General features: G+C 35.4%; 2 protein-coding genes, 1 long non-coding RNA gene and 1 pseudogene across 15 annotated transcripts; 2 read left to right on the top strand and 2 right to left on the bottom strand.

The window, feature by feature from the left end:
• Window positions 1–226: 226 nt before the first annotated feature.
• LOC147942386 (ATPase 8, plasma membrane-type-like) lies at window positions 227–5,343 on the bottom strand. Of its 11 annotated transcripts, none has more exons than XM_087452852.1 (14): window positions 5,131–5,343; window positions 4,522–4,607; window positions 4,189–4,276; window positions 3,717–4,073; window positions 3,318–3,632; window positions 2,789–3,235; window positions 2,572–2,694; window positions 2,365–2,469; window positions 1,951–2,260; window positions 1,344–1,858; window positions 1,090–1,263; window positions 822–1,004; window positions 572–741; window positions 227–481 (listed from the first exon to the last, which is right to left on the bottom strand). In XM_087452852.1, the coding sequence occupies exons 3-14, from the start codon at window positions 4,237–4,239 to the stop codon at window positions 385–387; spliced, it is 2,847 nt and encodes a 948-aa protein (XP_087308978.1). In that variant the 5' UTR covers window positions 4,240–4,276; window positions 4,522–4,607; window positions 5,131–5,343; the 3' UTR covers window positions 227–384. The 11 variants fall into 11 exon arrangements, with proteins under 11 accessions (XP_087308978.1, XP_087308983.1, XP_087308984.1 ...); XM_087452857.1 differs by having other exon boundaries at window positions 4,189–4,247; window positions 5,131–5,271; XM_087452858.1 differs by having other exon boundaries at window positions 4,189–4,247; window positions 4,487–4,607; window positions 5,131–5,271.
• Window positions 4,877–6,590, bottom strand: LOC104790615 (pentatricopeptide repeat-containing protein At3g42630-like; annotated as a pseudogene). Its single transcript, XR_015558852.1, has 2 exons — window positions 6,462–6,590; window positions 4,877–6,374 (listed from the first exon to the last, which is right to left on the bottom strand). The product of XR_015558852.1 is annotated as a pentatricopeptide repeat-containing protein At3g42630-like (transcript).
• A 506-nt stretch (window positions 6,591–7,096) lies between these two features.
• On the top strand, window positions 7,097–7,853 carry LOC147942387 (uncharacterized). The gene is made up of 2 exons (XR_015558853.1): window positions 7,097–7,308; window positions 7,504–7,853. It is a non-coding gene; the product is annotated as an uncharacterized LOC147942387 (long non-coding RNA).
• Window positions 7,854–9,027: 1,174 nt separating this feature from the next.
• Window positions 9,028–13,339, top strand: LOC104790617 (putative glycosyltransferase At3g42180). Of its 2 annotated transcripts, none has more exons than XM_010516399.2 (4): window positions 9,028–9,542; window positions 9,980–10,131; window positions 11,910–12,285; window positions 12,496–13,339. In XM_010516399.2, exons 1-4 carry the CDS (start codon window positions 9,270–9,272, stop codon window positions 13,156–13,158), a joined length of 1,464 nt encoding a protein of 487 aa, XP_010514701.2. In that variant the 5' UTR covers window positions 9,028–9,269; the 3' UTR covers window positions 13,159–13,339. The 2 variants fall into 2 exon arrangements, with proteins under 2 accessions (XP_010514701.2, XP_019102236.2); XM_019246691.2 differs by having other exon boundaries at window positions 9,263–9,542; window positions 11,910–12,337; window positions 12,496–13,206.
• The last annotated feature ends 31 nt before the right edge of the window (window positions 13,340–13,370 follow it).

Raw genomic sequence — 13,370 nt, forward strand, 5'->3', positions numbered from 1 at the left:
CCATCCTAATTCCGTTGAACCACCTCCAAAGATTGGATTCGACTGCCAAAGAAACAGACCAGTCGAATCAACTTCATCTGAAGCAAATAAATGAAATTAAAAGACAAATCCATTTCTGGATCTGAGTTCAAAATCAGAGCTTTGTTGTGGAAGAAAAGAAAGAATATAAACTATGTAGTGTAGTTGAAATAAAATAAAAAAGATGAAATGGAAGAAAAGAAAGAACTTTTGTAAATAAACTAGGTATTATTAAATTTCATCCAACGGAAAAATATGTTATATCTCATTTTGTTGCTCTCTTTTCGTTACATGTAAGTTTAAAAACAATATAAGGAGAATAAATAGCTTATTTTGTTAGTCATTAGGGTGTAATCTTAGAAATAATTAAACAGTGTAGTGTTGTTGAATGGTATCAATGTCAAGCCCCTTGAGCTTCACTACAGATTCAACATGACCCTTTAGAGTGTGAAGCTCTCTCAGCCTACAAACAAGAAACGATACCTTGTTAGATTGGTTGGTCTGTCCAATTATATTTTGTAACAAATTTGACAATGATAATTAAGTTTATTACCTAGCAACTTCGGCACGCCTCTTAGCCTGCTCTGCTATTTCAGAGAGCTCGTGGTTGTTGTCATGGAACATTGCTTCAGGGGGTGGTAGGCCATGGAGTGTACGTTGAGCTAGTGCCCATTGAGCCTCCCTCTCTCCTTTTCCATAATCTTTCTTTGTTGTGAAAGCAGTCTGCAAAAGATTAAACAGCTATGACGCTCACAACTAATATTGCATTTAGAGGTAAATTTTCCGAAAAATAATTTGCTCACTTTCTGTTGGATCATGTTATCCCAAGCCTTGCCAGTGAGGGCGTAACGGATGATGAACTTGAGGATGTCAAGAGGAATGTAAGTAATGATACTGTATACCCATATGACTCCAGCCCATCCCCACCCACAACCTATAATTCTTGCAAATCCCCAGTTTGCGTACACAGCGATCAATGTAGCCACCTTGTTTGTTGCATAAAACCGACACATGTCTCAGACGCTAATGATTAAAATGGATAACAATATGGAACCAAGAGAATCTACTTACCAATTGTGCTATAATAAAGGCTATTATGAGCAAAAACCCAGGTCGCTCAACGAATGACCAACTCCTTGATCTGGTGACAAAGATAAGTGCTTGACTAATAATGCTCACTTGAAGGTATAAAGCTGCCATAAGCTCTTCCTCATTGCCTTGAATGGACCTCACCCCAAATGTTCTCTGAAATTTAATATTGAAAAAACTAAGTCTAATAATACCAAACATAATGTTGTTGATTGTGATATTGTAATACTACTTACGCTGAAGAAGTCAGTATCATGAGCTAGCCAGAAAAAGAGCACAGTGGTAAGAGCCATGTAGGTTCCTAGAACAACGCCAGTGGCAAAAATCTCGTTGAGCTTCCAAGAATCTGGCACCGGGGAAGGTTTAACCCTGTCCTTAGAGATGGTCATGATGGTTCCATCATTTAGGATTGCGATAATCAAGACCATGAAAGGTGCAAAATCAAATCTCCAGATCAAAGCAACAAGCATGAATCCCAAAACAATACGGATAGTGATAGAAACAGCGTAGATTGTGTAGTTCTTCATCCTCTGGAAGATAGCGCGACTTGTCAGTACGGCACTCACTATCACGCTTAGTCCTGGTTCCGTTAGAACAATGTCTGAGGCACTTCTCGCCGCATCAGTAGCATCTGCCACTGCGATTCCGATATCCGCTTTCTTCAAAGCCGGAGCATCGTTTACACCATCTCCAGTCATCCCACAAATGTGCTTCCTCTCTTGTAGCTTCTTTACGATTTCATACTTGTGCTCTGTGTAAACCAAATTAGAACAATGTAACTGAAGAATTATTATTATTATTGGTCAACAACTAGTTATAACATTGACTATTTCAATATATTACCAGGGAAAACTCCAGCGAATCCATCAGCTTTCTCAATGAGCTCATCGACAGGGATGCCAACTAATGATTCATCCTTTGAATTGTTAAGGAGTGAAGTGGATGGGTACATGTTGGTTCCCATGCCAAGCCTACGGCCAGTCTCAATACCAATGGCAAGTTGGTCACCAGTAATCATCTTTACATTGACACCAAGCTCAAGGGCTCGTCTAATAGTTTCCGCACTGTCATGTCTTGGCGGGTCAAAGAGTGGCAACAAACCAACGAACTCCCAAGGACTGCCATCACTTTCTTTAGTCTTTTCAGGCACAGTCTGCATTTGTATCAAAAAAAAAACAAAAAGAATTTTCGTCAACTCTTTTAGATAGAACCAAAGATATTTCTGTCCATTACGTGATGAGTCTAACTATGATATACCTGTTGAGCAACACCAAGAGAACGAAGCCCACGTTCTGCAAAACCATCTATAACTTCATGTGCTTTTCTTTTAGTCTCTCCTTGGAGATTGCAGAGTTCAATGATCTAGTAATAAATAACGTTACAGAAACAAGCTAATGGTATCAGATAAAAGATATACTTATAAGTTACATTAAAAATAAAAATCAAGCATCATAGTTTCATTACCTGCTCAGGAGCTCCTTTGCTGCTCCGATGCCAGTCTCCGCTTTCATCGATGTATGTGATGGCTGTACGTTTATCTACAGGGTTAAAGGGCAAGAAATGCACCTCTGTGATTCCTGCTCTCGCCTATTTATATCATCAAAAAATAATAATAATGAGGATATATAAAAGAGTAATTAACTTATAAATGAATCCAAATTTCACAAAAAAAAGTATGTACCTCTTTTGGATCACCCAACATTCCGACGATGGAAGCGTCAATGGCATCTTGGTTTTCAATCCTGGAGGCTCTTGCAGCCATCAATACAACTGAATCAGTATCCATGTTCGTTGGGAACACTTCAATCAAGGACTTGTCGACGGAGAGCTTGTTAAGGGTTAGAGTTCCAGTTTTATCACTGCAGAGAACATCCATTCCAGCCATTTCTTCAATTGCAGTCATCCTCTTGGTGATGGCACCTTGTTGAGAGAGTCTATGTGACCCAATAGCCATTGTTACAGACAAAACTGTTGGCATGGCAATCGGGATTCCTCCGATCAAAAGTACCAATAGATTATCAATGCCGTCTCTGTATGTGCGGTGTTGGATAGGGTACATAATCAATATCTCAATCAACATCCCCAATCCAATTGAGCATATACAGAAGTTACCAATTGAAGTCAAAACCTGAACAAAAACCAACTGTAAGAGCCTAGACAGACAGAACAATTGTTACAGTATCCAAAAAAGTTGTTCATTTTTCAAGTACCTGTTGGAAATGGCCAACATTGTTGGTGCTGTCAACAAGATGAGCAGCCTTGCCAAAGAAGGTGTGGACACCTGTAGCAATCACAACAGCCTCAATCTCACCTTGCTTGCAGGTTGATCCTGAGAATACTTCATCTCCAGGGTGTTTGGTGACTGGAAGGGATTCACCGGTAAGAGCCGATTGGTCAATTTTGAGAGGATCTCCCTGGAGAAGACGAGCATCAGCAGGAACAATGTCACCCAATTTGATGCTTATCAGATCACCCGGAACCAAGATTGCAGCTTCTTGCTCCCCCCATTTTCCATCTCTCAACACCTACAATCAAATATCATATACAAGATAACAAAAAAAAAAAAAAAAAAAGAGAATGTGCAGATGTATTAATAAAAATTTGCATACCTTAGTCTTAGGGGCAAGATTTGCCATGAGAGCTGCAGCGGCATTGCCAGCATTATTTTCCTCGATGAAACTGATGGTGGAGTTGATGATAAGCAACACCATAATACCAATAAAATCTTGCCAATCCGGTGGCTTTCCTCCTCCGTTTGCTAAAACAATGGCCATGATTGCAGCAGACTCCATAACCCATGAGAGAGGATTCCACATGAACCCCAAGAATTTCAAAAACTTGTTCTCTGATTTCTCTTCAAGCTTGTTTGCCCCAAATATCTCAAGCCTCTTCTTTCCTTCATCGCTTGACAAACCTTCTTTTGAGCATTTTAGTTGCTCAAACACTTCTTCAACAGGGATCCGCTCCTAAAATTGTCACCAAAATAGTTCTAATGTTAGAATTTCCACAAGACCAATTTAGCTGGTTCAAAACTGTGGTTTATACCAAAAAACCACAAATATGTAAAATATATATTCTTACAAGATCCACATTTTCTTTCTTGATTTCGTCCCACGAGATCTCAGATGCCATTTTTCTTCCTTAAAAGAGAGATATGATCGAAGTCGATCTAAAAATAATTAATAAGGATATAAGAAGTTATATATATCCGAAGGAAGAATCGACTTCTTCCTTCTCTCCTTGCTCTTATACCCTCTCCTAACAGGTCATGCAAGACACTTTTAAGAGGAGACCATAAGAGGGAGGGAGAGAGAAGAAGAAGCGTCTTATACAAGATACCTAGTGAAAAGAAAAAAATACAAAACAAGAACACACTCACAATAACCCTTGTTGTGTTACATTTAAAACCCTCACCAGCGATCCATCTTTATTCTCGGAGCCTTTTCTTCTCTTTCAGCAGGTTTAGTGCCTCACCTTATCTTTCGCTTCATTCCTTCTGTCTTTATTCGTACATTTCAGTTAAGCTTTCTAAAAATAGTGCATCTCAAATTTAGGCTTCTATTTTAATGTAAATTGCCCGAATTTACTTTCGAGGAGTCAATATGTCGAAGAAAATAAAATAGTTGAAGTTAATTTAAGTAGTAAACAGCCTATAGATATACTTTGGATTGTGATCTAGTAGTCCTAGATGATCAACATATTCACAACCCAAAATAATATACTTGTCCTCGAAACTGTTTTTAATTGATATTGATTGCTATGCTGAAGCTTTTTCAACAATCATTATATCTTATTTTTACACGAAATCTTATTTACCAAAAGAAATAGAGAAAAGATATAGAAATCCATTAATACATATAATGTAGGTATGATCCATCAATTCAAAGAAGGAGCAAAAAAAGGGGAAGCCAAATGCTTGGTATAATGCAAATTATGCAAGAATGTAAATATGTGCCTGTACTTTGTAATATATACACCTATGTAGGAATAGGAATGTGATAATGAGCAAAGAAGAAGACTCACAAGCCTCAATGAGTTTCAAACCATCCGGATAGTGATAATGAGCAAAGCATGACAGTCTCTGCAGAAAAGAGGTGGCAGGTATAGCTAGTAATTCCAGAAAATCTGATCTCTCCGCAACTTTTTCTTGAGATAAACTCCAATGAGCATTCTATACGTCCAGTTTTCCCGTGGACTGAACTCCAAAACAGCTTCTGAGCTAAGATGGAAATCCCCTTTTCCGAGTACTTGAAATACAAGGGGATCAGTTAAGACAGCAGGAGAATCGTCCAAGTTCATTCGGTTGTATACAAACTCCAAATTTCTTGCTAGTCGCCTATCCATGTATGCATCAACCACACATCCGAAAGTCACAAGATCTGGAACAATGTTCAAACGTCTCATATGTTCAAGAATGAGATGTAGATCCCAGAAGAGAGCCATTCTAGAAAACGCAAGGGCGCGAATGTTAAAGGTTGTAAGGTCAGGAGTGAAACCAGCATCAAGCATTCCAATAAACTCTCTCTACAAGCTTTTCATCTTAAAGTCAGCTGCATATGAAAGTAATACAGAATTCCGTAACAGATTCCCCAAGTCTCTTCTACAGAGACCAACATCTGACAAAAACTCACGGAGCCGATAAAACTTCCTTTGTTTTAAGTATGCTAGCAACACAGCTCTCATCTCTTCTTCCTCCATCACAATCCCAAACTTCCTAAGCCGGCCATAAGCCTGCTCCATCTTATCTAAAGCACCGAAATAACTGGCATAGTATCTGACAACCGCACTAGCAGTGGCAGAATCTAACGGCATTCCCTTTGCATCTAATTCCTCTATAATCCTTTCCATCAATTGAAACTGGCCATTCTCTCCGAAACAGGATATAGCAAGTGAATACACAACCGGAAGCAGCTTAGGGTACCTTGCATCTACATCCTTGGTGATTTTGGCAACTTCATCAAAACAACCAACCTTCACATAAGCAGAGATAAGCTTTGAGATGAGAAATAGATCAGGCTCGAAAGAGCTATTTAACATCTCATCCAAATCTTACTTGCTCCAAGAACAAACCCATTCTCGGCAAAACAAAGCATTAGAGCACAAAGGGTTCTGTAATTTGGCAACAAGTTATCTGATTTCGTCTGGATAAAGATCTCATGAGCTACTTCAGGCAATCTTCTCTGTCTTAAGGTTTGAACTAATGAAGCATAGTCTACGATTTGTATCTTTCGACTAAAAACTCTTGATAACTTCGATTCCTTAATCAACTGTAGACACCAATAAAAAAAAAAAAAAATCACGATATGTATAGAGTGAAGCAATGCAAATTTAGATTAACAAATTGGAGCAAGTACCTTACGAGCGGTTGAGTGAGGAGACGAATCAGTATAAAGAGATAAGGGCTTGAGATTTTGGGTTTTGAAAGAGAGAGGATAAGGTAGAGCTAGAGTGATCCCCGTCGCAAGCATTGCCGGTGCGGAGGAGGAGGGATCGAGTCGATGATCTCTGACGAGGAAATATATAATTGGGCTTGAGAATCTAGTTAGGCCTATGGATGAAGAGTATCTGCAGGCCTAGAGAAAATTCCTTTGTTTGTTTGGAGGTTTTTATTGGGCTTTTGAGACTATCTGTTCCGGTTTACAAGTATTTACAATTTTTTTTTTTTTTTTCGCTACGAATGTAAATATTCATTTGGGAAGTATTTGTAATACAGACTAATGACTTTAAAAGTTAGGTAAAATATGTTGTTATTCAATCAAGACTTTTAAAAACTCTTTAAAAATTTGGTGTTATTGGTTGTGGATTTGTAAAAAGTTATCTAAAATCTTGATAAATTTAGTGTTATTGGATTAAGAGTTTTATAAAGTCATTAAAAGTTTTATATTATTCAAGTAAAACAAAAGAATCTTGGATTGTTAATAAATTAAAATTTTATGTTATTGGTTTAGGATTTTATATAATTTCCTTCATAACAAAAGTCATGAAAACTCTTTCATCAAATAGAAAGATTTTACAAGATTAGAAAAAAACAAATCATCAAGATTTTAAAAAACTTCATAAACAATCTCTTAGAATCCTTCATTTTTAACTTTCAATTTTCTATGATTCTAACAATCAGCAACAACATAAAGTCATTAAAATTCTTTCTAAATCCTAAACCAATACCTCCCCCTAATGGTTCCTACTGACAATTTGTCTCAGGTGCGATTATTATTGAAAGTGTTTGTGTGAATTTAGACTCTGAAAATTGTTTGTTGATTAAAAGTGTTTGTGTGAATTTGTATGCATGGTAAAGTAGGTTGCTAGTAATATGATATATGTGAATCACATTAGTAATACGATTTGATGTTATGATTTAGTGTATATTCTATATTACAAAAATTGTTATGAACACAGAATGAAGAAAGGAAAGCATACTTGTAGATGTTGGACTGTAATGTACAAGAAGAATCGAGCTATGGGTCATGGTCTTCCAGGAATGGGGTTTGTGAGCCAGAAAAAGTGATAATGGCCAAGCATATAAGGTAAGGAAAACTTCTTAATTAATGTAAAAAACAAAAATGTTTAAATGTGGTAGTTGCCACAAAAGTGCATAAAATAAGATGAAACTTATTGAGGAGAAATAAGATGTTTGCTTGTTAGTTTGATTGATAGACATTTTGATGCTAAGTAATGGTTGTTGATTGTATTTGGAACGTGATTACTATATGTGTAGTGGGCAGAGTTTGATTTTCTCACTCGGTAAACTTATTTACTCACCTCCTTCTATTCTCTTTTCCCCAAATTACTAAATTTTAAGAGTTGTAGTTTAAACTTTGTTCGTTGATAAATTTTTTTAAAAATACATTTTTAACCAAACTAAATGTATTACATGTTGTCTCGTCTTTTGTGATAGTACGGATGTTACAGAAGTATTAAAAAGTCTAGTTTTCTCTTATGTTCGGATGTTCTCTAAAAATATATTGCAGTATTTTACTACTCTACTGTTCAAGTTTTATAAATGAAAAAAAAATACGGACACCGAAATCCAAATACGTGAAAAAACTTTTGGCGGCTATTTTCGCAGTAAGAAGAGATTGCTTAATCCGAGCGACTCAACTTTACGTCTAGGGATTGGAGTTTTGTAATTTTAACTATTCTACATTTAGTAGTATTCTTCGAGTCTGTTGACTAGAGAAAAAGTATGTACTAGTCAAATTAGTATTATTATTCTCATTAAGTCATGTTAAGGAGCATGTGAGAGTTACCCAAAAATTACGTTGTTCCAAGCATGGACATTGTGGCATTGATGATATATATATTTGTTGATAAAGTTAACAAATCGTAGAGTCCAAACTAGCAGAAACAAAAAAAAAAAAAGGGGGTAGCAAAATCATAGTTAACTATACGTTTTTTTGGGGGTATGATTTTAACATAAAATTTGGTATTATATAGAAAATGTGTCGGTGGATATAAAATCAAATAATTTTTTTCTTAAAAACACAATATAATCTAATTTCACTATACATGTGTAATATGATTGACTAACATAATATAAGTGTGTTTTAAAGAAAACATGTTTCATATTATTAAACTAACATAATTATGATTTTTTTGGATTTGGTTAAATTACTGGAGAAAACACCCAAACACCAACTAAAATCAGATGCAAAGGACAAACTGATCCCGGAAGAGTTAACTTCTTTCTTTGAATTCTAAAAAAAGCTGGACTGCTTATATAAAGGGAAAAGAATTTGTCTATTCTACTAATTTTAACCGTACAGTTACATTTTTTTTTTGGTATGTAATAAATTGTGTGTTTGCGTATTGAAAGTTGAGATAAGTTGTGAATTATGATATTTTTTTTTTTGTCACGAAATGAATTATGATATCAATTAGTTGATATTTATATAGATTCTGAAAGGTCTTGGTAATAAGGCCACATTGGTCATTCTGAAATAAAAAATCTGGGTGTTGTGTTTTCCAGAAATCTCTCAGATGACGAATGGTGGCCTTATTACAGAATATTTGGTGTCGAAGGAGCGTATGACGTCGACTAAGATGGCTTCTTAGTTCTTACGCCGCTTAATTGGTTAGGTGCATGTCATAGTAATGTTATTTTAAAACTCGCCAAGTCAAACATGAGTTGCTTGAAGTAGCATATAAAAGGTTCAAGAAGCCAAATGAAAATAGACAACGATCCAGAGAAGCCTTTTACCATATATAAGGAAAAAAATATGTCAAAAAGTTATCCCAAGAGATTTTGCTTGTTAGGGTTTACATTGGTGCTTCTTCTAATTCTTATCTTCCTAGTCTTTTGTTTTTCCTCTAGTAATGAATCTTCTCATCGTACACAGTTCTTCTCTTCACTTACTCTATCTTCTCTTCTTGATCACACTAATGCATTACAATCCTCACCTTCTTCTTCAATACACTCTCCTCCGATTTCCATAAAGGTAAGTATCTCTAGCATGATCATGCATATGTATTATGGTTTGCTCTTTGATTACTATTAATGTTTTCAAATCTACGTAGGTAGAAAGCTATATGGTGAAAATCATATGAAAGATTGAATAATGAATAATTTTTCTCAAACCTATACACGAATTTCGACAATCTGCTAACATATCACCATGATCTATGCATGTGTTATATTATTCGCATGCATGGTACATATACTATATTAGTACTCGATGTATATGTATATAGTAATGATTCTTACAACTTTTGAAACGTTCATAATCTTTTCTTTTGGTCAACTTGACATGTACATGCATATTCTTTGCATAGAAAACCGGTCGTATATCTTTTAATTTTAGTAGTAAAAATGAAGTAAGAGTTACGATTATATAGTTATATAACATAATAACAAAATTAAATGAAATGTCGGCAGAGAAGGAGCAATCTTGAGAGAAGAGAAGAAGAGTTGAGGAAAGCAAGGGCAGCAATTAGAAGAGCCGTTGCTTCTAAGAATTACACATCCAACGAAGAAGTTACTTATATCCCCACAGGCCAGATCTACAGAAACTCCTTTGCCTTTCATCAGTTGAGTTTACTTTGCCTCCCTATTTGATTTGTTCTTATAATTATTTCTATTTTCTAATTCTAAGTTTGATTTTATATACCGATTTCAGAAATTGAAAAAAAAAGAGTATCTAAACTGCCATCAACGGAACATAAACTGATGAAAGATCATATAATTTGGCAAATAACTACAGAGAAAATTAAATATATCATATAAACTGATGAATCGATATATTCGAGAATGTATTTTTGTTCATGGAACCAAAATATTAAACAAGTTGTAATATGTTACAACTTTTTTTGTTTTTGTCTCCTTTGAAATTGTATTGAACGATCAAACCGATGAGTTTACAAAAACAAAATTAATGCTTGTTAAATCTTGAAAACTATATTTATTTTTATTTGTTTTGATTATTATTTTTTTTGTAATTTGAAACTACAATAGAACTATAGAGTAATTAAATATTACGTTAAAAAAAGGTTTATTCAATGTATCGTATCCAGTGCTTAAAATACAGTTAAAAAACTTAGTGAGCAACAATTTGATCATTTTATGATCTCAAAGACTATATCTCATATGTAAAAGAAGACCATTTTTATGTTTATTTTCCAAAGTTTTCATCAAATTTCTAAAATTTTAATAATACCACAATTTTAAGGTTTTTGATGTCATAAAATCGTTGAAAGGGATCTCAAAAATGACTTTTAAATTTAACTGAAATATTAAAAAATTAAGTCGCTTTCATCCACTCATAAAACGAAAAAAAGTTCCGCCATCTATGTTCAAGTAGTATTGGCCACGGAGATTTGAAATTTAACATAATTTCTCCGGATCCCAGGAAAGTTATCCAAAAAAAAAAAAAAAAAACCTTCCCAACCTATTTGTTGGTGTTATGTTAACTTTTTTTTTTTTTCAAAATAGTATTTAGTGATTTTACATTGAAAAATGAGTATTTTTGAAAATCTCCCAGTATGTTTTGTCAATCTATTTACTTTTATCATAACATTATCTATGCATGAACCAAAATTAAAAGTCAACCCTATCGTAATAGATTGCCTAACTTGAGGGCATAGTTTGACCAAACTCTCCACTGATTTTTAGAAACTGAGTGCATGTCAGTCTCACGTGATGTTGTGGAATTCTCACGGACTAAGTTACTGCCAATATGCCAAACTTAATTAGACTTTCAACTCTTTTCCAAAAAGATTATTTTAAAGAAGTTAATTTGAAGTGACTTTTAGTAAAGTGTGAGAGACTAAATTACTGCACTAACGTGTGACCTTAGTGGAGTGGTCAAAAGTAAGTCTTTAATGTACAAGACAATTTTATACCAGGGATCGAGTTTCCTCTCTCTACGAATATAGGAATTAGGCTAATGAACCAGCATGTTATGACCTAATGGTTGATAAACAAAAAAAAGTCAATTTGCTTAATTACATATCTAAATATTATCTTCACAAAAAAAAAATCTAAATATCATCTTTAGTTTAATTCCTTGTTTATTTACAGCCAACTGATTAAAAAAATTGACATTTTGATTGACATAATAACCGGCTATACTTTACTTTGGGGTAATTAAATCTCAAACTTATTATTAAAATTTCTAAAATGCTTCGAAGAGGTACCAGCTCATACTATTTGATTAATTAAATATGCATATAGATAACTTAAGACATCTTCCTCGAAAAACTTTTTTGATAGAATTACTATGTACTTGTTTTTGGTTGATTGTTTAAATATTGATACTAGCTAGGTTACTAACTATAGAAAGATAATGTTGAACAAAAAAAAAAATCAGGAGTCACATAGAAATGATGAAAAGATTTAAGGTGTGGTCGTACAAAGAAGGAGAGCAGCCACTGGTTCACGATGGACCAGTAAACGATATCTACGGAATTGAGGGACAGTTCATCGACGAGTTGGGAAACATAATGGGAGGACCAAGCGGTCGGTTTAGGGCTGCCCGGCCAGAGGAAGCTCATGCCTTCTTCTTGCCTTTCTCCGTTGCCAACATCGTCCAGTACGTCTACAAGCCTATTGCCTCGCCTTCCGATTTCAACCGAGCCCGCCTCTACCGGATCTTTAACGACTATGTAGATGTCGTGGCTCGCAAGCACCCTTTTTGGAACCAAAGCAATGGCGCTGACCATTTCATGGTCTCTTGCCACGATTGGGTAATTCACACGCAATTTATATAGTTCATTTGCTGATATCATCTGGTGTTAGGTATGGATTTATATCATTCTGTTAGGTTTGATATGGTTTTTAGTTATGTAGAAAATATTTGAAGGATTAGGTTACAAGTCGGGTTTTTTTTTGTTTGGGTTTGGATTGGTTAGACCGAACAGCGGACTAATTATTTTCTACATAACGTGACTAATTAGGCTCCCGATGTGTCGAATAGTAAGCCAGAGTTTTTCAAGGACTTCATCAGAGGACTATGCAACGCCAACACAACGGAAGGTTTCAGACCAAGCATTGATTTCTCTATACCGGAGATTAACATTCCTAAAGGGAAGCTAAAGCCACCGTACATGGGCCAAAACCCTGAGAACAGGACGATCTTAGCTTTCTTCGCAGGACGAGCTCACGGATACATTAGGGAAGTATTGTTCACTCACTGGAAAGGAAAGGATAAAGACGCTCAAGTGTATGACGGCCTCACAAAAGGACAAAACTATCATGATTTGATTGGTCATAGCAAGTTTTGTCTTTGTCCTAGTGGCTACGAGGTTGCTAGCCCTAGAGAGGTCGAGGCCATTTATTCAGGGTGCGTCCCAGTCGTTATATCTGACAACTACTCGCTTCCCTTCAGTGACGTGCTTGATTGGAGCAAGTTCTCGGTAGATATTCCGGTCAATAAAATCCCTGACATTAAGAAGATTTTGCAAAAGATTCCACATGATAAGTATATAAGGATGTATCAAAATGTTATGAAAGTTAGGAGGCATTTTGTGGTGAATCGCCCGGCTCAACCGTTTGATGTGATCCACATGATACTTCACTCCGTTTGGTTAAGGAGGCTTAACATTAAATTGTCTTCTTGATACTACATTTAATGCTTTTAGCTACAAGAAAAAATAGTCTTCACATTACCTTTTGTTCTTAGGTTTCTTTTACGAGTTGTTTTAAAAAATTTCTCCTTGTACCAAAACGGTTGTCTGGAGTTCAATTACTCGTATACGTTGTAAAAATTGTTAGAAAGAAAGGTTTTAGTTTTGGAATTAAGAGATAGGTTTCATCGAGGCAATTAGATCAG

Source organism: Camelina sativa, chromosome 6, assembly GCF_030686135.1.
Source record: "Camelina sativa cultivar CO46 ecotype springtype chromosome 6, ASM3068613v1".
Classification (NCBI taxonomy): domain Eukaryota; kingdom Viridiplantae; phylum Streptophyta; class Magnoliopsida; order Brassicales; family Brassicaceae; genus Camelina; species Camelina sativa.